This window comes from Ambystoma mexicanum, chromosome 9 (genome assembly GCF_040938575.1).
Source record: "Ambystoma mexicanum isolate Mex_15411 chromosome 9, UKY_AmexF1_1, whole genome shotgun sequence".
NCBI lineage: Eukaryota > Metazoa > Chordata > Amphibia > Caudata > Ambystomatidae > Ambystoma > Ambystoma mexicanum.
This window is the reverse complement of record NC_090931.1, coordinates 83,865,964-83,890,196: the sequence shown is the minus strand read 5'-3', so window position 1 is coordinate 83,890,196 and position 24,233 is coordinate 83,865,964. Positions and strand designations below refer to the sequence as shown.

General features: G+C 42.6%; 1 protein-coding gene across 1 annotated transcript in view; it reads right to left on the bottom strand.

Moving 5' to 3' along the window:
* LOC138487682 (indolethylamine N-methyltransferase-like) overlaps positions 1-24,009 on the bottom strand; it is a 71,393-nt gene extending 47,384 nt beyond the window's left edge. The window contains exons 1-2 of the mRNA XM_069614208.1: positions 23,845-24,009; positions 13,462-13,669 (exon numbers count right to left, since the gene is read on the bottom strand). Of these exons, the coding sequence (XP_069470309.1) occupies positions 13,462-13,669; positions 23,845-23,995 (359 nt within the window). The 5' untranslated portion in view covers positions 23,996-24,009. The remainder of the gene's footprint in view (positions 1-13,461; positions 13,670-23,844) is intronic.
* Positions 24,010-24,233: the final 224 nt, after the last annotated feature.

The window sequence follows — 24,233 nt, the reverse complement described above, 5'->3', positions numbered from 1 at the left end:
GATGTTGTAGAAAATGGATAGATACAGTAAGATCCTTGACCATCCATGGTTATCTGGGCATTGTTCTATCTTGGTGTCTTAGAACCATGCCCAACTACTATGTCGATCTGATCTGTTAACTGTCCCAATGATAACAAGACCTTTGAATGCCACCTTCCCCCATATTGAGATACCACAGAAAGTGATGTCAGGCTCTGAAGAACGATTTTGTGGGCGCTATGGGATGACCTAGCTTTGGCACATAAGTCAGAGATGTCTAATATCTAGTGTTATTTCCTGAATGTGCAGTCAGTAATGCTTTCTACTGATTATAGGTGATTTGAATATGCAATTAGAGTCCTTAAGAGGGACGTAAAACCTGCTTATAGGTGAAAATGAGGCATGAGAAGTGCAAGAAATCAACATCTTGGCTCCACCACGTCAACATAAATTTGTGTACATTCTATAATACATTAGCACACATGGTCTACAAGGTTGTAATGGTGACTTAAATGTACCACCCCTACAAAAGGGTACATTTTCTGTAGGTACAAATTAAGCCATATTGATTATATATTTGCTCAAATTGAGAGTTGGCATAAGATTAAACATTTTAGCATTATACCTCACATTGAAAGCAATCGTAATCCTTTTATGGTGCATATAGCCTCAGCTTTATCTGAAGGATCTGCAATAAGCAAACAACACAGAGCTACTATTTTAAAACTAGAGGCAGTAGAAGAAGGGTACTTTGGTCCAAACTGGACCAATGATAAGATGTTGCAAAGTTGCAAGATCGTATCCTACCACTACTATCAGATGTCTCCACTGGAGTTAGATGAATCAGTATTTTAACATATGAAAAGGTAGTGGAGTTGTCACAAAACAGCTTCAGATTATAAAAGATTCCAATAGTCACACATTCGTGTACATTGATAGAGAATGTCACCTGGCCATGGGCAATCTTTTAGCTGAGATCAAATCAGTTCAGGATAAGGAGCTGAACCGTCTCAAGCAATCAAGAGCTGATAATATGCAATGAATTGTGATTAAGGAAATCAACGACAGAATTGTAATCGGCATTCTCAAATGCAACCCTGCATAGCAAAAAGCAGAGGGACAACTCAGTGACTAGAGGAGAAGTTTGAATTACATCTTTTACTGCTGACTCTATAACAGAGGATTTCTGGATATCACATATTTTGATTACTTATATAATGCTGTGTCTTATATGTCCTCTGGAACGATTACAAGTAGCAGTAGTTAGAATTCTAAGGACCTTTTTTATATCCCTACAGATGAGGTCAGAACGGTGAATACATCCCAAAACCAAGGTAAAGCCCCCAGCTCAGTCCACCTGCCAAGAGGTCATTTTAAGGAAGCATTGACAATGTGGGCCCCATTTGTGATACAGCTTTTTAACCACATCAAAATTATTATCACTGTCCTACATCTTGGATCAAAGCTGAGCTTGTGCCTGTTTATAAAAAGGGATGATCGCCCTAACTACAGACCCATTTCTTTAATCGATTCTTTGACAAAGGTCTATGGGAAGATTATTTTAAATAGATTATCATCATCATCAATGTTCATTTTCCGAAAAATAAAAAAAATAAAAACAGAACAATATTACAAAATCCATCAATGGTTACAATCTTCTAGGTAAGATTTTTTAAAACAAGTAAAAATGTAAAATTTAAGTACTTCCTCCTATTCACAGCTTGTCTAAGGTACAGCAATAGTTACCAACCAATCCACTGTGAGGCAGGCAACAATTCTGAATGGATTCTTTCCATGATTTATTACAAGTATTTTTACACCCCCTCACAGGTTTGGCTCTCTAACACCGGCCAAAATGTCGATCTCAAATTTCCAGGCCAATCCTAACTTAGTTGATATTCTAATGTAAGTGTCTGGAGGTGGAATAAACCTTGGGGCCTCATTACACGGTAGGCGGTAAGGGTTTACCGGTACTGGTATTTTACTGGTACCGGTAAACCCTTACCGGCTTACTACGAGGTCCCTTTGCGGGTTGGAGAATTTAACGCCTGCTTTTTGCAGGTGTTAAAAACCAACCCGCAAAAGGGACCAGGGAGCTTATTACGGTACCGCAATATGCGGTGCCGTAATTAGCACCTTCCCCATTCCCATTATGCCCTATAGGGCGAAAATGGGAATGGGGAAGGCCAATGGGGGAAGGGGGAATTGCCGCCCCACCAACCTTGGAATAGGGCGGTAATTCCCCTTTCCACTAAGGCAGTGCCGGTATTGTACCGGCATGGACTAAGGTGCTAATAGCACCTTGGTCCACCGCCATCCGTGTAATGAGGCCCTAAATCTGCAGGACTCATTTTCTTTCTCCGTGAGGTATCACTCCGTCCTTACTACTGCAAATGTCAAACCCAATAGACCTTATGGTGTGTACTGATGGATCTGCGGCTCTAACACTTTACCTTTCATATTTTAGTAGCCCCCAACCTGTTGTGAGATGGGCATGGTATCAAGAGACAACAGAGAGAAGTGAAATACAGTTTGAAAACCTTTATTCTCTATGGTCCATATGGTATAACGTCCAACTTGCCCTAACTCTAAGATGGGAATATTCCCTAAAGGAAAGCAAACTAAGGGAATTCTAAGTCTGTCAGTCCAAAACAAAACACTGGGCCTCATTACGGGTCCGGCGGTGACCCTGCGAGTGCAACCAGCAGGTTGCCGCCAGACCCGTAAAAACTTACCAGCGCCTGACATCCCTGTTCCACCGGACTATTACAAGTCCCGCGGCCAGGAAGTCAGGTGCCGGTAATTTTGCTAATCCCCATTGCCATAAAGTCCCATAGGAGTGGGGACACAGAAGCACCAGCACCGTACTTGATGGTGCTGGTGCTTCCGTGACGGCTTTGCCTACCATGACGGCTGTGCCCGGCAAGGTCAAACCTGTCAGGCACAGCGGCTCCAGCAGGCAAACCCATACTTTTCCAGTCCAGAAACAAGGGTGTTGCTGAGTTTACCAGCGCTCTTATTTCCAGACCAGCAAACTCAGCATGAGGCCCACTGTCTGTGTCGAAACCTTTGCTTACCCTCACTTCTATAAGAAAACAGGGTGTATAGGATTTGGTCAACTCAATAGTGTTCAAATTAAAGTTAATGTCACAATGTAGCTCCTCTGCAGCTCCCTTCCCCAAGTTCAAGGCACTCCGGTTTAGAAAGTTACACAGGTTGTCAGGATTTACGTGGCAACTCAGATTGGCTTGACAAAAGTTCACAGTACTATTTTCTTGTCAGGGTATACCTCTGCAAGGGGTCTCTCGGGCTTCCCTAGCACTGAGCCAGACCCTCTTGATTTTTTTCCGACTAACAAATGCTCAGCTGGTTCAATGTTGCCTCCTGTTAAGTACCAAAGTTCAATTAAAAAAGTCCTACTAGAAAAATGTTCCTCTTCCCTTGGTTCCCGGTGGGACCCCCTTCCCCACTCTAAATCAAGTTCTTTTGGTTTGTAGCCTCTGTACTTCATGCAGCTCTCTTACACTGCTAAGGCTCACATCGTCGTGGCACAGTTGTCAGATGGCATGGTCCACCCACTACAGGTTGTGCAACCAGGTGCCTTACTTTGTTTGAGCTCTCCTGTTCTCCTTGTGGGGGTCTCTGCAGCCCTCGTGGATCAACCTCCTGCCTTGGGGCCACCGCAATACTTCTCAATGTTCTTGGTTTAGTGGAAAGTCTTGTGGGGTCTCTGCAGTGCTCCGGATCAACATCCTGCCTGGGGGCCACCCCAATCCTCCTAAACACTCTTCGTTTAGTCTCTTTTCCTTTACTTTCTGGAATTTTGCTCTCACTCTGGTTTTCGCACTTCCTTTTAGGATCTCTATTTTTCTCGGTTTTCAACACTGCGTGTAATCCTGCACTTGACCACTCTGGTATTTTGTATCAGCAGAATCCTCTTTGTCAGTTTCACCCGACGCGTTTTTCACCATACGCGGTCGAGAGATAACATTGTATCTTGCTCAAACACACCAGGCTTTCCCATCGCTTGCCTCTTCGGTTGTGCTTCCTTGCATTTTACTAACAGCGTCCTTGGAGTCTAAGGTCAGGGTCATCCCACCTGCCCCTCAGATACTCCTAGGTCTCCGACTCAGCCCAAGGGAACAAACACGTGGCGTTCACATACAAGTGATTAGCATGCCTCCTGGCTCACTTTTCCAGACCCTTTTTCGCAACTGGAGGGCAGGCTTCTGGCCACGCTGTTATAGGTTGCTCCCTCTTGTAAGCCCTCGGCATCTCAGCGTTCTGAATTTTCCCATCTGGTCCTGGGCAACCACGGCTTCACAACTCTGCTGCGAACTCGTTCTATGCACTGAGTGCTTGGGTGATTTTTATACTGTCCAGAATACCTGACAACCTGCAGGTGTGCATGGTTAATGTCAATTGCCTGACCTCATTAGTGAGACATAGAAAATGAAGAGGTTGATGTGCCTTGATCTGCATCTTCTTCTTCTCAGTACTATAATGATGTTTCCCATAGAAAGTCTGTACTTCTCCTGACTTCCTCTTCTTCGTCACAGTACTTAGATAGTACATAGGGAAGTGAAGATGGTGTGCCTTATAACAGGAAGGTGTTCCTAGTTCTTTCACTCTGGTATACTCAATAAATGAGGTTAACAAGGAAGGAAAAGATTGGGTCTCACAGTAGTTTTTTAAGATTAAAGGGACACAAGGATAAGTCAGTGTTGTAGTTAGACAGTTAGTGTCAGGCAGGACTTACTTGACACTATCCTATGACAGTAGAGGGGAGGTAGGATAGATCGGGATTAGGAAGAGGGAATGCCATGTCTTACCCTAAAGCATCCTACTTCCGTTCTTCAAGGACCCTCCATCCCAGTAGTACCCCGTCTCAGACTTACCCTCAGAGTCAGAATCTAGCAGTATTACCCTTCTCTTTGTTCCCTTAAAGGGGGGAGGGAGAAGGTGTTAAGCGTGTTAAATGTGAGAATGCGCTCAGATTTCTCACACCACCCAATAAGTATCGTAATGCAGGGTGCCATTGAAAAATGCCTGCATCCCTTAATATAGGTTACAATGCGCTTGTTCTAATTTGTGAGTAGGCCAGGGCCAGGCAAATAAAAATGAAAGACATTAGATCCTCATCAGGTGCCTGGAGCAATAAACAATATCTTTCAGTTGCCAGGAGTAACAATACAGCTGTCACAGATGTAAGGAGGAGACAATTAAATCTTGCTCTGGTTATAATGCTTCTCTCGTGTAAGCGGGCGTGTTAAATACTTTTAGATAGAACAAGATGTTAAAATCACATGCCTTTGATTAAAAGGTTTTAATAATTCAGGTGACTCCGGAGATTCCCATGCGAAGAAAAACAACCATGTTCTGTTGTAAATTGTGTGAAGGCATCATGAAGTAAGACACCGACAACAGATTCACCTTTCTAAAATCAAAGGTTTATTTCTTAAATGTCAGGATGGAGTAAGGCCTAACTTGCCCTCTACTAAGGTAGGATTCTTCTACCTAAAGAAACTAAATATAATCTGTGTCCCCATGCTAAGCACAGTTCCACAAAAAGACTTCAGGGTTCCCTTACCTAAGAAGGCAGATCTTTTGGCTTCCAATTCAGTCAATTCAACTTTCTTAGCAAATCCACTTTGTAGCCTGTCACGCTTTTCAACAATTCTCTTAACTCGCCTTTCTTTTAGTCACTTGTTTGTTTGTTTTATTCGTATTTATATAGCGCACAACATTCCGAGGACATCGTGACACTTGTTACAGTACAGATCTTAGTTACATAGTCATTTGCAATATATATACAGGGTAGAAAATAGTTATATAGTCGTTGGTAATATAGCTATAAGTTACAATATAGATATACATTTGAGTTATATTACAATCGGGGTAACCTGGGCAGGGCTAGTTGAGGAAGGTGGCCTTGAGGTTGTTGCGGAAGACAGTGATGGAAGTTTCGGCTCTAAGGGTGGCCGGGAGAGAGTTCCAAAGTTTTGGAGCAATGTAGGAGAATCCTAGACCTCCCGCAGTAGCTCTCTTTATGTGTGGTAAGTGTAGCTGGTTGGTGTACTGGGCTCTGGTGGGGCGAATGGATGTGGTCCTGGATACTGCTTCTGATAGGTATGTTGGGGCGGTATTGTGGATACATCTGTGTGTGATGGTGAGGATTTTCAGAGTGATACAGTCCTTGACCTGGAGCCAATGAGCTTCACGTCTGGCGGGGGATATGCCATTTGTTAGGCATAACAGCTTCAGCCTCTTGACTTTCCTTGGTTCAATCCAAGTAGGGGTTAGTCGGTCTAGGCGCAGTTGTCGGACCACACAGGCCACCCATCACAGGTCATGCAACCGATAACCCTTGGCACTTTTTAATGTTCATTGGGCCTCATTTTGACGTTGGTGGTAGCCATGCAGGTAAAACCGGCACGACTGCCGCTGGAGTCGTGAAATTACCAGCACCCAGCAATGGTCAATTACCAGGGCATTCCAGCCCCAGCAGACCCGGTAATTGCCCATTGCCGGGTGCCGTAATCATTACTCCCCATTCCCATTGAGCCCAAAAGGGCTCAATTGGAATGGGTAGGAGAGTAGCAATGGCAACAATATGCTACCGTGTAGGTCTGTGAGTGGGTGGCGGACTGCCCACCAGGTCAGACCTGGCGGGCTGTAAGGCACCCGCTCGCAGAACTCGTAGTATGGCGGTACGGCAGAAACGGTGCTGGTAGTTTACCCGCACCATTGTTACCGTACCGCCATTCTTGTAATGAGGCCCATTGACACTTATTGGACTTCCTTGCCAACAGAGGTTTCTTTTCTGCTTCTGTGTCATTAGTTCATATGAACTTCTATTTCACTTGGACGGTCTTTTGACTCTGCCAACACGTGACTTTCACACACTTCATTTTGTGGTATTTCTCCTTGTTTGCTTTCACACTATCCCATAGTGTTGATCAATTGTTTTTCACTTGCTTCACAGGCTCTCATTACTGGCTTTAACTTGGCTTGCACGTTCACATGGTTCATAAAGGCTTTTAACTTTTCATTTAGTTCGTAAATATACATCACTTTCTTTTCACTTGTCCAGTATTCCATATATTTTGCATACCTTGTCCTTAGTTCAGTATTCAATAAATAATTAAGCACTTTTCAGCTGGTTCGGTTTTCAGCACTGTCCTTTTTATCTCCAGACCCATTCATTGCATTCATCTTCCTTTCCCCACACCAAGCCTCTGGGGCACCATGGCATGAGTGATCCCTCTCTGTCACTCACTGATGTATGGCTGCTCCTCTGGGTGCTTTTGTTTTCTCTCCGACTCTCAATTGCTCCCCTCTCTCTCTCTGGGAGCTCTGGAAAGCAATGCTCACCTCTTCTGAACCTTCCTGCTGCTGTCTGCACTATATTGAAGACTTCTTTGTCCCACCGCTCCAGCAGGGGACACGCAGCATAGGACTCTGCAGTGCTCTCGGCCCTCTCACGGCCCGTTGTGGCCTCAGCATCTTTCTTGCTTTGCTGCAGCAGTTGGCATCCTTTTCACCAGCCCCTCTTCTGCCTGCTCCACGTCGGGTTGCCATGTCCTCCTCTTCAGGTGAACCTCTCCCAGCTGGATCTATTTCTTTTTATATGCATTTGTATCCCCTCAATTGGCTGCAGGTGCATGTCCTTTGCCTGACCATAATTACTTTTGTCAATGGGACATGCCTGACCATTATAGTAGTGTTCCACAGTCCTCTCCCTCGTCCGAGTACCAAAGTGGCATGCACAGATGATAGTGTGCATTACTCCTAGTTGCCTCTTCCTCATCCCAGTCTTAATGGGATATGACAATGGGACTGTTGGTGTGTGTGACAATGGGGAAGACTGGTAATAACCTACAAAGGTAGAGGGAGGGTAGGATGTATGCTGATAAGGGAGAGGGGGATGCCATGCCTCATCTAATTGCAACTTTCCTCCACTCTCCAAGGACCCTCCACCTAAGTGATCCTCCCTCGCATTTCCACTTCCAGGGTCGGCATCCAAGAGCGATGAGTAGAAGACCCAAGGGAGGTAGATGTGAGGATGCTCTCAGGTTCCTCACGGTGCTAAAAGCAATAAGGTGACTGTGCATTTATTTTGCAGAGAGATGACTTTGCATGCCAGATTCAGAGAACAGAAAATGGTCAAGTTTTACATAGAATGGCCTTTATAATAAATTAGGCCAATACAGCTGTTTGGTTAGATCAAATGCACAAATTATGGCCGGTTGGTTAAACAAATGATATTCTAGAAATGTAAGACTTGTCTCCTGATGGGCGGCATAGTTAGAAGCAGAGTGTTCTCCATTATTTGTAAAGTACAAGAACCCCCCAAAGTGAGGCCCTGTATTTAGCGATTGCACTAGCTTTACTATGATAATCTTTCATAATCATAATCAGTGACTGCACCATACACATCTTCATTAAGCGAGCAAGTCCACCCAGTCCTTACTTCATCCAAGTGATTTGCTTGCTAATAGTCTGGGTGAAAACTTAGACCTAGGCAGTCAATTTGCCAGACTCATGGTAATTAGTACACATTAGGCCTCATTAGAAGTTTGGCAGTGCAGGAAAAAAGTTGATGCAGAATTACTGGGTAGTAATACAGCAGAAGTTTTTAGTTAAAGTGAAGGATTTACCTCCAGCTTCATGCTTTATGCAGGATGTAGATCCGCCAATTTAACTTCAAAAACCGATGGTATTACCACCGAGTAATTCTGCTAAGGTGACGCGGCAAAACTACACGTTTGGCTGTGGGGGAAAAAGGTTTCCACTGGCGGAATTACAGGGTGTTAAACCCACCTATTTCAAAATTGGCGGTATTACCAATCGGTAATTCTGACAGTGGTTATACCACCATAAATCCCCAATGGAGCCCTATGGACTCCATAAAATGGGGACTAAAACCACCAAACCACCACTTGTAATCATGTGGTATTACCTTTTGTGGTAATACCATCATTGGTAATACAGCAGGAGCAAGTGGCAGTAACAGTAATACAGTTTGATGGTATCTTGGTAGTATTATTACCGATAATACCACCAAACACATAATGGAGCCTTTCATTTTTCAACTACCTTGGTTGCATGCATTACTGCATAAAATTGGTATATGCTGTGATTAGTGTTTGTAATGCAGATGGTGTGTGGGCAATTAATGGTCGTGGATCTGGCCTTAGTGAATAAAATTTACAGCATCGTTCAGGCATGGATGGCCACACACGGCTTATGCCTGAACGACGATAAAACTGAGCTCATAATCCTAGGCACCCCGACATACATAACTAAACTTAACACTGACTATGCCAGCTTCATTATCGATGGGAACAATATCAAAGTAGCAAAGGAAGTCAAGACCCTAGGCTTTTACCTTGACGCCACCTTAAACTTTGGCAAACAAGTCAACTCCCTAGCCTCTTCTACAGCATATACTTGCAAACTCATTAGAGCCAGCAAGCAATTCCTCTCTACAGACAGCTGCATCACGCTTGCCAGAGCCCTTATACTGTCCAAACTGGACTACTGTAATGGTCTCTACATTGGGGCTAACAAACAGACTATCCAAAAAATCCAGGTCCTACAGAATAATGCCCTGAGAGCCGCGCTTAAGATCAACAGGAAAGAGCATATCTCCTCTATAAGAAGAGAATATAAATGGCTATCCACTCAGGACAAAATCCAACTCAAAATTGCCTCCCTTACTCACAAGTGCCTCAATAACATGGCACCACCCTACCTCATGGACAGGCTACACTTAAGAACCTCACCTAGACCAACAAGAATGGTCAATGCGAATTGCCTCTATGTCCCTCGCTTTAAACGTGCCACTATTGGAGGACATAGCTTCGCAGTCAAAGCAGCACAGCTTTGGGACTCCCTACCACATGACATAAGAGAACCCCAGCCCTTTGCGAAATTCAGGCAGAATTTGACCAAGTGGCTGAGAGCTAATGACATCTAACTAATCCGACCTGCTTGACCTGACTGTCCCTACTAGCGATCCACCTGCATGCCCCAGCTCTGATACCACGTTCTGTATTTTACACCATTGTATATTACTGTACCTATTTCACTGTATATCACCTCCACATTCTTAAATATTCCTGTACCCTTATCACCTCTTGTCTGGACCTAGCTCCAGCCCTGCTCATTCTTGCTTATTGTATACTGCATTATGACTATGCACATGTACCTGTATATATTTTATTTATTGCAGAATGTACTATGATTATGTAGATGTACCTGTAACGAAGTTGAGCATATTCTTGTCTTGTGCGCCCTGATGCTCCAGGGCTTGGCGCGCCCTACAAATAATAAACTTAACTAAACTAAACTAAACTAACTAATATTGCATATGCCAATACAGAAAACAAAATATTCCCTATTTTTGGTTGGTACATCTGCACCAACCTTGACAAGAAAATCATATAGTTCCACTTGTGTATAAAGAGAGCAGCAAGGGTACAACAACACAACCCTGCTGCACACCCAAGCACACAGTGAAGTTCTCAGTACAGTGGCCTTTGTCCCCCACTCTTCACTTAGGCTTTATTATCCTGGTTGAGAATAAAAAGTAGGCTAAAAATGTGAGAGGGGCAATTAAATGACCTGAGCACTAGTCACAGGTTTGATCTATTCACCTTGTCAAAGGCCATGCTCAGGTCCATAAAGGCCAAACAAATAGGTTTGCGTTTTACATACAAGGAGTGATAGGTTCTATGAGGATTCTGCACAGGCAGCTTTCTCCAAAGCCCAGTTCCACTGGCTCAGTTTAGTTGCTGCTGGTAACCATCGTTCCATTAGCGCACCCCTTCCCTCACCACTGGGAGAAACCCCCACAACCTTCTTCCTTCTCCCGCCTACCTGTTGCTTGTTCGGTGGGAGAAACCCCCGACTCCCGGCCCATCCCCCTTGCCAACTCAATGAGCATTTATACACATATGCACGCACCCCACAAATATGCATACACACACATGCAACCCCCCAAACCTCCTTCACTCTCTGGCCGGCACTGTGACAATTCCCGTTCCTTCAGTGCATGCACAGTTATGCACATGCTGTGTTGCACCTCTAGATGATACTGACCCACTCACTGTGTGATTATTGTGTCTTATTTCTCTGTTTATAAACTAACCAGCTATGGTTCATGATTATTTTGGTTAACATGAACAATCAATAAATTGAATTTAATTATAATTAAGAATGAGGGATTTGTCCCTTCTTCTGTCACATTTGATGACCTGATTATGCATGTTAAGGATATTTGGCTTACTACTTGAAGCACTACCCTGAAGGTTTCATATTAGAATCATGCAGACACCTCGACATTAGGACAGTGTCTAAAAGTATATCTGTGTTTGGAGCCTTTTTCGTTCTCTATGCTGTGTTCCCTGACAGGCCGCCTTTCGGTGAAAGCGGCCTGCCTGGGAAATGTTTTTTCAAGGAAACTGGGAATTTCAGAGTGGACCACAAGCAGGTACAAGTTCAGAGCGTGTTCACCTGCACCCAAACCAGGGTGAAACCCTAGCTCAATAGTAGATGGAAAACCATTAGTAGTTACCTACTGCTCCAATTTTGTGCTTGCACCCCTGCTACTCTCCCTTCATACTGATGATGTGGCAACAGAGATAATGCAGATGACAGCATATGAGCGACTGGGTAGATGTTGCTCTCATCTCAATGACCGCATCCGGACGTCAAGATTTGGCGAACAAATTCCAAGCATTCAGTCATAATGAAACTAAAATTGGTTCTCAATGGACTAGGGATTTCGAGATCCGCGCATTATCATTACCCTCCTAAACAGATTTGCTGAAAACTACAATTTGGCATGTCAGATTAATAAAGGTAAAATCTTTTTTTGTGAGGCACTGCCAAGATACGACACTCCTTGCCAAGAGAATTAGGGGTAGAGCTGTGATTCCCATCAGTAATGTGCATACATTTCAGGCAACACCTGCTGCAATATTTGGGTTCGAAATCTTGGACCTTTGGGATGGTTCTGGCAAAAACCAACATGAAAATTGGTTTATAAAAAGGGTTCTTTGTTTACCTAAAAATGCACTTTGTGCCCCCATCCATCTGGATTTGGACTGCCTAGGCATTGATTTGATGATAAAGCTTTGACTGCTTTTAGTTTGGGTTAATCTGTGGCCTCCACACCTCGGAATATATCGAGCCTGCAAGGAAGATCTTTTCCAAACAAGAGGCAATTCCTGCTTCCCGGGTTCTGTCATATATGCAATTTATCTGAATCGTTATGTTTAGATCATCTACACACCAGCCAAGAGTATATTAGCAAAGTTCCCTCTACATTAGAAAAGAAGGCTATCAGGGTTTGGATGCAGGAATTTAATATCAGCAAATGTTCAGCACTAAAAAGGGGTATGCATAGCCATCCGATACATGCCCTCAGGGACAGATAAATATTTATTTTTTTCTGAACCCTCGTTAAGTTAGATTATTGCTTACCAAGTTGTGATTTGATACACTACTTTTAGCACTATTCACAGCCCTCTGGTTGCAAAACAATAGCACTGTCTGCATATCTTGTGGGAAGACCATATAGGATGTGATCCACTCTGTCCCGTTTTCCCTCAAATACTCTCAAATAACAAAGAAATTACTCATAATGGCCTTGAAATCCTTAGGAGTAAAATCTTATAGCAAAGCAAACGCGTAAGGTGCAATTCTCAAAGATTTGCACTGAAAGCATCTATAATTTGCACCTGCGATTCTATGGCTGATTCACAAAGCTTAAATCCAGAGCAAATCTGGAGATGCCTGCAGTATTTCTGAGATGCTCATAAGGGAATGAGATTCTCAAAGATGTGTTTGAGAGCATCTGAGAGACATCAGGTATCTCCAGATTCAGGCACAAATAGGTTATGCTGTTTCCAAAGTTGCCACTCAGGATGACATGTTTTAAAGAGAGTCCTCTGCATCTGTGCAACCCTATTTGTCAAGCCGCGATCATTGAATTTTAGGTTTTGCAAATTGATTCTTTGCACTTACCAGCCTCTTTCTGACGAGTAATTTGTATTGCTCTTGGACCTTTCATTTTGTGAATTGATTGTGCAATAAACTTTTTTATTTATTGCTACTCAGTTTGTAATATTTAATACACCTGGTCTTTGGGCGTTACAAGAGTACGGTTTGATTGTATGTTACAGGTTGATATTAATTTGAGAATATGTTGTATTTCCATGATTCCTAATGATGTTTTATGATATTGTATTTTGCTTGTATGCCAGTAAGTAGATATAAAGTAATGATGATGATTTCCTTAGGCTGGAAAATTGTCTTGAATGTAAACGGAAGAAGTGGATGCTCATACCATTCTCCTTATGCAGGCTGGTCTATGGTGATGCTTGCAAGCTGGGTCAGTGAGCATTATGCCAGTTGTAAACCAATAAGTATGCGTCACAAGCATCAAGTAAAGCATTGTTACAGTGCTCTTACCTGTTCCCTTCCAGCCCACATACGTGCTTCACAACATCGCTCCAGTCGAACGCTTCTGGGTCCTTGTTCTGCCACTTCCGCTGTGCATCGAGGCACTGTTCAGTGAAATCTGACAGGATGATTTCCTTAAAGCATTCACAGGAAGAGATGAGCTGGTGGATCACTGGCCCTGAACCGATCTCAATCAGGGTGTCGCCGTTCGCTGCACCTGCATCAAGCATTTGCAAAGTTGCATGAATGTATCTACTCCTTCTAACACCAGGTTTTAGGTGTATTTGCAAAGGTACCTAGACTTGCATTCTTCATAGATCAACAGTTATCCAAAATGGTGATCACAAGTCACTTTACATGAATAGCTCTAATTATATTAAGATTTCTTAGACTATAAATATTTAAGCAATTTTAACAAAGAGAACAATTCAGGAACATCTTTAATTGTATTAAAAAAAGAGAATATTACAGTCCCCTGTATATCCATTTAATTAAAACCCTAATACAAATCCTCATCCAATGTAATTTACAATTGCATGCTAAATAAGCCAAGCAAACTACCTTGATATTTAAAAAAGCCCTATTGCAGACAATAACACAACCAGTGTATTGACGGATAAGCAATGATGTCTTAACGTCCACCGATTTCGTCTCCTTCATATGAGCTCTGTTCATTTTTTCTAAGTATTGACTCATTTTATAAATATGAGACTACTGTGAACTGACCAACAAGATCAATAGCATGTTGCCACGCAATCTAATGAAAGCATAGCTTCCAGATGTTGGTGCTGTGACTGGAGGAAATTCCAGTTGCCCAGTTACAGATGGTCTTTCCTCAATCCAGCTGCAGCAAATCAGGTTTTGAACTATGGAAATGGGTTTTTGAACTATCAGCACACAAAATTAATTTCTTTATCAGAAATACTGGTTCTTTGTGAACATCTTGCAAGTTAAAATATAAAACACATAAAGATAGACTAAAAAGGTTAACTAAGATATTTTATAATTGCTAGCTATCACATATACAAAAAAAGGAAAATTTTAAATTGGTGGGGCACATTTTCTTAAAGTAAACCATCATGTAATTGGTAATTGGCTTTTCATAGATAGAACCTTTTCACCTAACCCCTATCCACTTGAGAGCGGCCATATCGGAACTGATGTCCTTCTGGCTTTTCCTTGAATGGAGGCCTCCTCCTTCATTTACCTGCTACAGTTATTTTGTATATTCTGCATTTTCAAATTTGAGATTTTGTGTTTTGTAGACTTTTCATCAATCATGTTGAGCAATCAACCATTTCCAATCTCTATTTTAAATATTGAAACAATGTATTTATCAAGTGGGATTCCCCTGAAGGGCGCTGCTGCCCCTGAGTCTGAAATGCAAATTCCCACTGTTTAGTACATGAAACATGCACCAGCTTATTTATCATTAGTACCAAATTACAGAAATCTCACAGTTTTCACGATATCGCCAATGAATATTCTTTAAAGAAATGACATCTACTTCGTGTCAGTGGAGATTATTTGCTAACTCGCTGTGGTAGTAGTAAGTAAGCATTTTGTTTTAAATCATTAAAAACGCATAATCCAATTATAAATATATCAAAATCAATACATTGAACAAGTAAAATTCTATAATTCAACTCAGGGAAACATACTGGTACAGTGTAACACATAACAAAAAAATTACAGAGTTCAAATGTTTCTCTCTAATTTTCATAGCAGCCTACCAAAAAACAATTCCAACCCCCAAAAGACCCTGCGATCTCTGGCTTGTATAATATAAAAATAACACACTCAACATTGTCTAAAGTTCAAATTATGCAAAACCAATAACAGAAAATGTCTTCTCTGGATAATATACCAGTTACAAAAAAACAGAATATGCATATTGAATTCAAAAGGCATATCCCCATATTTACAAATAAAATCTGATAATTTGTCCAAAGCTGCCAATTGGCAAATGAAGGAAGCAGAAAAAAAGTGAAAACGCATTGCAAGTCTCATTGCAAAACTGCTAGACGCAAAAGAGAAATAGCTTTCAGTATTAGAGTTAAACCACTGATGTGGCTAGTAAATCTTCACAGTGCCTTTCAATTGTTCAGAAAATGGAAAAAATAAGATGTGGATGATATTTGAGGGCTTGGGCAAACAAATGTTTCAAATTTGAATTAATAGTTTCAGGATTTAGAAATAAATTTCCAAAGCCCTAGTAGGTCAAAGATGATTTAACATAAGCTATTCATTGTTATCTTCAAATGTAATATGTGTTTCAAGATCAATTTGTTTAAGAAGGTCTTTTCGTTAGCCCAAACATACAACCAAAGTGAAGCGGGAGCAAAGTGGAACTTATACGTAATCAGAACCAACTGTGTTTCCTAGTACAGAAGCTCTTCAGCTGCTGAAATGGAAATCCCCAACAAAGGTCCCTTTTAGTCAAAGGTCTAAGGAAATTAAAATACCACACAACAGCACCATATTTGGCAATGCGCACTGAATTTACCTCATATACCTCTAAAGCAGGAGTAACCACCCTCTGCCAGAAGAGGTGTAAAAAGGTAAGATCCCATCATTGGCGTGTTCCATATATTGTGTAACATAATCGATCTGTGTACACCAAGACCTATACTAAGGGAATCTGATGTCTGTGTAACCCAAATGGTGTGCCCTTACCAGTGGAATACCTTCTACAATGAAAACAGACACTTCTTTGATAAAATAATGCTTGATATTTAGGGATAATTAATACTCTAGGCGATATTATAAAACTTGCATACCCAGCCATAAGATTCTGTAATGCATCTGCTATTTTCCCAATCAAGATCAGGTCATCAACATAGGATAGACAGGGAATATGTCTACACTCCACCCTCGGAATATCTAGGGGCAAAAATTATAGATGCCCTTCAAAGCCATTCAGATAAAGATGAAATAAGAGTGTACAATCTCACAGCCCTGAGAAACAAGATAATGAATGCAAAAGGTGTCCGGAGCTCGCTGCGCCCGCCACAAAATATGCTGATCTAGTGCTCTCCCTATCTCTCTGTATGTATTGAATTGTGAAAGGTGTCTGGAACTCGCTATATCCAGTATACCATACGATCATCTAGCACTCTCCCTCTATCTCTGTATGCATTGGATTGCAAAAAGCCCTGAACTCAAGGTACCTGGCATACGATAAACTGATCTAGTGCTCTCTCTGTCTGTATGTATTGGATTGCGAAAGGTGTCTGGAACTCGCTTTATATGGCATACTATACCCTGATCTAGCACTCTCCCTCTATCTCTGTATGTATTGGATGGTGAAATTTGTCTGGAACTCGCGGTACCTGGCATACCATAAACGGATTTGAGCTCTCTCTGTAAGTATTGGATTGTGAAAGGTGTCTGGAACTCGCGGTACCTGGCATACCATAAACTGATCTAGTGCTTTCTTTGTATGTATTGGATTGCAAAAGGTGTCTGAAACTCACTATATCCGGCATACCATATGCTCATCTAACACTCTCCCTCTGTCTCTGTATGTATTGGATTGTGAAAGGTGTCCGGAACTCGCTTTACCTGTCTGTCTGTCTATGTGTTTGTAACGCGCTCACAGCCCGCAGGCATCAGGGCGCGGAGGCATCCTGAGATGGAAAATAGCATATTAAGAGGGTAAGATGAACCAGTGTTGGTTCGCGAAAAAACAAGTCTGTCATATATATAACTAATAAACCCTGGAGGGTCAGAAGGTTATTGGAAGAGATGTGTTTTCAAAAATGTCCTAAACTTGCTATAATTACCTTCCAGTCTTAAATTCACTGGATAGCTATTCCAGGACTTGGCCGCTCTAATCGGGAAAGCTCTGCCCCCACCAGCTGCTCGTTTAACCAATGGGACAACCAGGAGGCCTATGTCGGCTGATCTCAGGTTTCTCCTAGGTGTGTAGATAGAGAATTTCTCCTTAAAATATTTTGGGCCCTTGCCACGTAGGCATCTGTGAACGATTGTCATGGCTTTGAAGAGGACTCGCTTTTCAATTCTGAGCCAATGAAGATCCTTCCTTGCCGCCGATATGTGCTCTCCATATTTGATTTTCTTAACAATGCGAACGGCATCATTTTGCATAACCTGGCATTGTTGCAGCTCCTTCTTGCGGCACCCACTAGCATCGCATTACCATAGTCCAAACGGGACAGAATAGTCGCTCTTGCGATATTTGCAGCGTTAGCTTCACTTATGTATGGTTTGATGGCTCTTAACAGTCGCAAGTGATATGTATTATTTTTCTACCAATAATTTACTTGTGCTACGGCCCCCACTGATGCTTCTACTAGCATCCCTAATGTTTTAACTTGGGGTAGCACTGAAATTTTAGATCCTTTTATCATGAACTCCCTATATTTGTCTCCTAATTTGAATCTTACCTGCATAGAACCAAAGATCATGAGCTTGGTCTTGCTGTTATTAAGTCACATCCAGTGCCTCTGCATCCAGATGTCAATGATTTTATAAACTTCTTCTATTTTCGCACAATCTGTGTTGTAATCTCCTGTCATTTCGAAAACCAGCTGAGTATCATCCGCGTAGTTAGTGAAAAACACCCTGATGCTTTCTAATAAGTCACAGAGACTATGCATATAAATGTTGAAAATCAGAGGAGACAGGCAGGCTCCCTGCGGTACTCCGAATAGGATGAGAGCTGCATCAGAGAATGTGTCTCCCCAATGAATGCGTGCCTTCCTGTCACTTAGGAAGGACGCTATCCAAGCCAGTGCTGATGGAGAGCAGCCTACGACCTTATCTACTGCCACTTGAAGTAGTTGATGGTCCACTAAATCAAATGCTGCGCTGAGATCCAGAAGCATAAGCATCCCTGATTTGCCCTGTTCTATCAGCTCTAGCATGTGGGACTGTAGGTCAAGCATAGCTGCCTCTGTACTGTGTGCTGTTCTGAAGCCCGATTGCTGTGTGTGTAACATCTCCAAGGTCTCCACGTGTTTTAGTAACTGCTTTGTGGCGATGTTGTCAAGAATCGTCAGTACAAAATTGGAGTCTGTTATAGGGCGTAGGTTGCTGGGGTCTTTCGGATCCAGGCCTGCCTTTTTAACCAAAGGAGTTATTGTTACTTTTTTAATGTTGTTGGGTATTTTCCTTCGGAAAATGAGGCATTAATTATTTTAGTGAGGGTAGGTGCAAAAAGCTTTTTATTTTCCAGGATGATTTTTGTGGGCAGAATGTTCTCCGCACAGGATGTAGGTTTCATCTTGGACAATAGCATATAGAAATCCTCCTCCGTTATAGCTTTAAACTGAAAGCCTTCACCGTTGTTCGGTCTAGGTTCTTCCCTGGTCCAAGTTTCCATGCTAGTGGACTCCCTTGCCTGTATTATGTTTGTTCTAGCTTTTGATATTTTCGCAGGAAATGCTTCTTGTACTCTCTCACAATCTCCTTTAGAAGGATTGTCTGGTAGTGAGAGTGCCTTAGGTTTTTCGATAGACTTAAGGATTTCGAAAAGTTTGCTTGTGGAATTAGCAGCTGACTCTATTTCTCTAATGTAATAGTTTAGTTTGACTTCTTTGACTGCCTTTCTATACTCTAGGTCCTTGAGTTTCCAGTCATTTCTATTCTCTTGTGATTGGTTACGAAACCAAACTCTTTCTTTGGCACGTTTTCCTTGTTTCAGTGTATTAATTTTGTCATTGTACCATTTACATTGGTTGTTATGTTTCCTAACAGACTTGTTTTTTAATGGAGCATGCTTATCTACTAATTTTTCCAGACCAGAGTTGTATTTCGCTAACATAGTCTCACAGCTATCTTTTTCCCCAAGGGATTCTAGGACTTGCTGTAGGCATGGTTTCAGGAGTACTGGCCCTATGGTCTTAAAATTTCCACTCCAGATTACTATATGTGGGTTATCCTGTCTTTTGGGGGGTGGTTCTAATGTTGTTTCAAGGGTAACCAGACTGTGATCGGACCAGATACACGACTCAGTAGTGACGTGTTCTGATTGTACATTATTTGTGCAAACCCAGTCCAGCTGGTTCCCTTGGGGAGTGGTAGGGTCCACCTGGCATACCATAAACTGATCTAATGCGCTCTCTGTCTCTCTGTAAGTATTGGATTGTGAAAGGTGACTGGAACTCACTATATCTGGTATCCCATCGCTCATCTAGCAGTCTCCCTCTATCTCTGTATGTATTGGATTGTGAAAGGAGCCTGAAACGCACTGTACCTGGCTAAAAATAAACTGATCTAGTGCTCTCTCTATCTCTCTGTATTTATTGGATTGTGGAAGTTGTCTGAAACATGCTATATCTGACATACCATACGCTCATCTAGCACTCTCCCTCTATCTCTGTATGTACTGGATTGAGAAAGGTGTCCAGAATTCGCTGGACCTAGCATACTATAAAGTGATTTAGTACTCTCTCTCACTGTTTGTATTGGATGGTGAAAAGTGTCTGGAACTCACTGTACGCAGCATACCATAAACCTATTTAGTGCTCTCTCTATCTTTCTGTATCTATTGGATTGTGTAAAGTGTCAAGAACTCGCTATATTCGGCATACCAAATGCTGATCTAGCACTCTACCTCTATCTCTGTAGGTATTGGATTGCGAAAGCTTTCCGGAACGTGCTGTACCCGGCATACCTTCATTGATCTAGCACTCTCCCTCTTTCTATGTATGTCTCTCTCTTTCTTTGTGTGTAGGAGCCATGTTGTCAGGTGCAGACTCTCTTTTCTCTACTTGACAGTGAAGTCTGGCACATGCTTGATGTCTCCCTCTGTCATTACAGCCTATTTTTCTCACTGACTCACTTTATCTGGGCTTCCTCTCTCTTTCCCTCTCTGTGTGTCTCTCTCTCTCTATTGCTCCTGCTCCTTCCGCTCTGTCTCTTTTCCACCTCTCTCTCTCTCTCTCTCTCTCTCTCTATTCCTTTCTCTCCCTCTCTCTCCCACAAGCTCTCCCTCTATGTATGACTCTTTTTTGCTCTACTTCTCTTCTCTCTCCCTGTCCACTCCCTCTCTCTACACCTCCCTCTGCCTCAATCGCCCCCCCTTTCTCTATCTCTTCTACTCCCTCTATACATCCATTGAGAGCCTTACAGACCACCCCGCCCCCTCTTTCGCGGCCTCCGTCTCTCTTTCCCTTCTGCTTTAGTGCGGGAACTTTGCTCAGCTCCCTCCTTTCCTTGAAGGCATCTTCGGATGCAAAGCAAGGAGCTATTGGGCAGGGCTGTAACTGTCTAGAAACCCTTGCTATCCTTTACCAATTGTTTTTGTGTGGCATGCGAGCTAAAGACCCTTGCTGACTTTTTGAAAGGGGGTGCTGAGAGGGAGACAGGTCGCCAATATAAATGTAATACTATAATTCGACTGTGGCTGCCAAAGACAAAGCAGCTTTACAGAAATACAGTGGGGCAGGGTCGGAGATGTAGGCCGTTAAAGGTAATGTTGTAACTTTTAATACATTACATGCCTTGGAAATTTAAACAAATGTATCATCTGAATTTGAAAGAACTATTTGCCGGTTGCACATAATCACTACAGGCAGGGACGTCATTTCGCCAAAATACTAGGGGTAGCGGAAGTGACATCACACCGCCCTTGACCCCTGATGTCATCACAGGATGTGATGTCATGTGACCCCCGACTCAAGTGACATCACAGGAAGTGATGGCAAATGGCCTTCAGATTTTATAGATGCACCTAGCACCTGTGTTTCCAGGTGCTCTCATTTCAGCCAGATATAAGAACCACGGCACAGAGGGCGGCATTATTTGTCCACGATTACACATTCGGGGAATGCCATTTTCCAGATTCGACATGGGGTCTACATGTAAAACGTACATAGCGCAGTATTTCTAACAGGGTAACGGAAATCTGTAACGCAGGTTACAGCTAGTGTATGAAACATCTATAGATCAATGGACACAGAAGTACGTGTTATCTATGGCGTTGCTGTGTTAAAACATACCAAAAAAGCACTGACCTGGGAAGGCGTGCACTGGTGTTTAACCAGGAGAAAAATGCTGCATGAGCAAGGCCTGAAAATTAAATCATTCACCAGGATTTACTATCAACAAAATTCCCTGGTTATAAATGTATATATGATTGAGCTACCACAATGATAGAAGAAACCTATTAGACTGGTCTGTGGGCACAGAGGAGAGTGCACCTGATAATGTATCTTTGCTTGAGTATAATACATGGGAAAGGTTATTTCAATATATCCAAGACCCTGCCTAGTTTTGATTATCTGAGCATAATACAGGGTGCCAGAGGACTTTAAAAAATACACCATTTAATGTAATATCATTGCTGCACACATAAATTCATAGCACCACACAGTTCTTTAAAATTGAAAACACCCACAAGTTGCTTCTCACCCGGGTACTCACTAGAAGACTTCAAGGCGCACACTGCACACTGCCCATTTGTTAGATGCAGTGGTGCCCAATGGTGTGGTACAACATTTGGCAGCTCTCGTCCGAACCATGCTGTGGGGGTCCCTATACGCTCCTTAGCAAAGCACAGAGCACGCCACACCATGGGCCGGTCCGGACAAGCACGTGTGCGCAATGTCCATGATGATAATGCCCCTTCAGGGGCATGCACTACTGCAAGTGAAATAAATAAATATGTTTTTCAATCAAAGCTTAAATCTTTAACGTAACCTAGAGAGTAGGTGGTGGTGCCTGGTCCACAAATATACCAGCCACCTGTGGTGGCTGGTGAGTTGTTCTTTTGGAGGGTGTAACTATTTGCCACAAGTATGTGATTGCGACTGACCATGGCGAGGGAGCCCGAACCAATGAAAATGGGTTGGGCGGCCCGGAGGGGGGGGGGGGAATTCTTCTCCCTCCCCAGAGTAAAATATTTGAATAATGGGTTAAAATGGTGCATTACACAGCACACTTTCTGGAACAATTTGGATAAAAGGCCATCAAAGTGGGTAAAAGGCCAACAATCGGTTTTACAGGGTCTAGGGTAAATCATGAAAAAAGTACAATAGATGCAAGTCACCAAAGTTGGGGTCACAAGCCAGCTGCAACCCCTGGCGTCCCCCAAATGACGTCCCTGGTTACGGGAGCAGTAATCACAAATGCCGCTTCTAATGAGGATTCAATTTGGGGCGGCCTGATTCGTTTGGCTACCCTGCAACTCATCTATGGTGGAGGCCAGACGGGAGGCGCACTGGGAACGGAGCGCAGTGCTACGGTCATCCAGGTAAATGGAGAGGGTGGGGAGGGGAATCGGGTCATTTTGGGGAGGGAGGGCAACAGGGAGAGGCTCCCTGTTGCCTCTCCGCATTGAAAGAAAAAAAAAAGGCTCCACCTGAGGAAGAGTAGCTGGGAAGTGTGTGGGTATTGTGTATTCTCGCCCACTGTTCCAGCCACCTGATAGGCAGAGCGCCCTTCCCCGGGTGCAAATCTCATATAACACACATCCTGTGCATGTGAAGTGAGTTATACCAGCAAGCTATCCACTGCCACCTGTTGTAGGGTGGTGATCACTTATTTTCATTTGATTTATTTTTATTTATACTGTGCTTCGCCAAAGCGCCATTACAATTAAAGGTAAACACATGGTACAATCAGACAATGAGGGTATGGAAAGTAAATGACAAACAATCACGAGGCAGAGGGCAAGGATAGAAGATAGGACTTTAAACAGTTACGGAAGAGACAGTAGGTAGTAGGGATTGAAAGAGGGAGACTCATCTAAAAGGACTCCCTTTGGGAATGGTAATTACTTGGTTTCCTCCTTGAAAATTTATTTTAATCCCAACTTCGAAAAACAAGGCGTAAAATACTCCCACTTCAAAATATTAACCAAGGCCCTGGAGGAATACTATTGTATTTTATTATTTTATTTGTAATGCATTTTGTAAATACAAAGACAATCACTGAAGGGGAGGACAGTTGATAATCATTTCTAAAGAGGTACCATATTGCATTAAAAAAATAACATTGGGGAAGGAAGATAGTGTACTTTAGGGTTTTCCATTTAAATACCTGGTATATGCACAACTGCACCCGTCTGGTTGCAAGGACAGCATAAAAAGCATGTTACTGCTAGCATTCGCATGTCAATAAATGTAATTTGTAGTTGTCATACTTTTCCAGACACACACGTTTATCAAAAATATGAACACTTGATGGCAACACGTGTTTTCTTCAACAGAGCTAAGTGATTTTTCAAACTGAGGAGCTGAAATGAATCGAAAAGGTTATCAGTGTTTTGCAAATATTACTTTCGAAATGTAGCAATGGAGGCTGCCTGCGCTCCGTTAACGAGCACGTGGCCACTTCTGAAAAGTAACTTTGCAAGCCTTTGCAATAGAATGTATGAATGGAAGTGTTTAGGGTCCCAGACATTGATGCACACATTATACGCACCTGTGGAGAAGTAATTGTGCATTTCCTTCAGAGGCTGTTCAAGAGCGTCCTCCGAGAATTCGCAGTCATGTCCGAAGGTGTAGTAGGTGTCCACTATCTTTTGTGGATTGTAATATTCTCCATATAAGCCTCCATCTATGAATCGCGCCATGTTGTCTTCTCAGATGTCTGAGAGCAAAGATACCCCCGTGTACCATTCCTCTCGATTTATACCACTTCTGGTGCCTAAAGGAATGTATTCACGCCTTGGCAAACATAAGAAGTTAGAGAAAACAGACACTCGATCATGGCTTTGACAAGGTTGTTAGCAGTTTTTACTGCTTTCTTCTCTGTTGACATTCCCAGAGTTGAAGACTGCCATTCATCGTTGTTGACCTTCCCATGCTTGA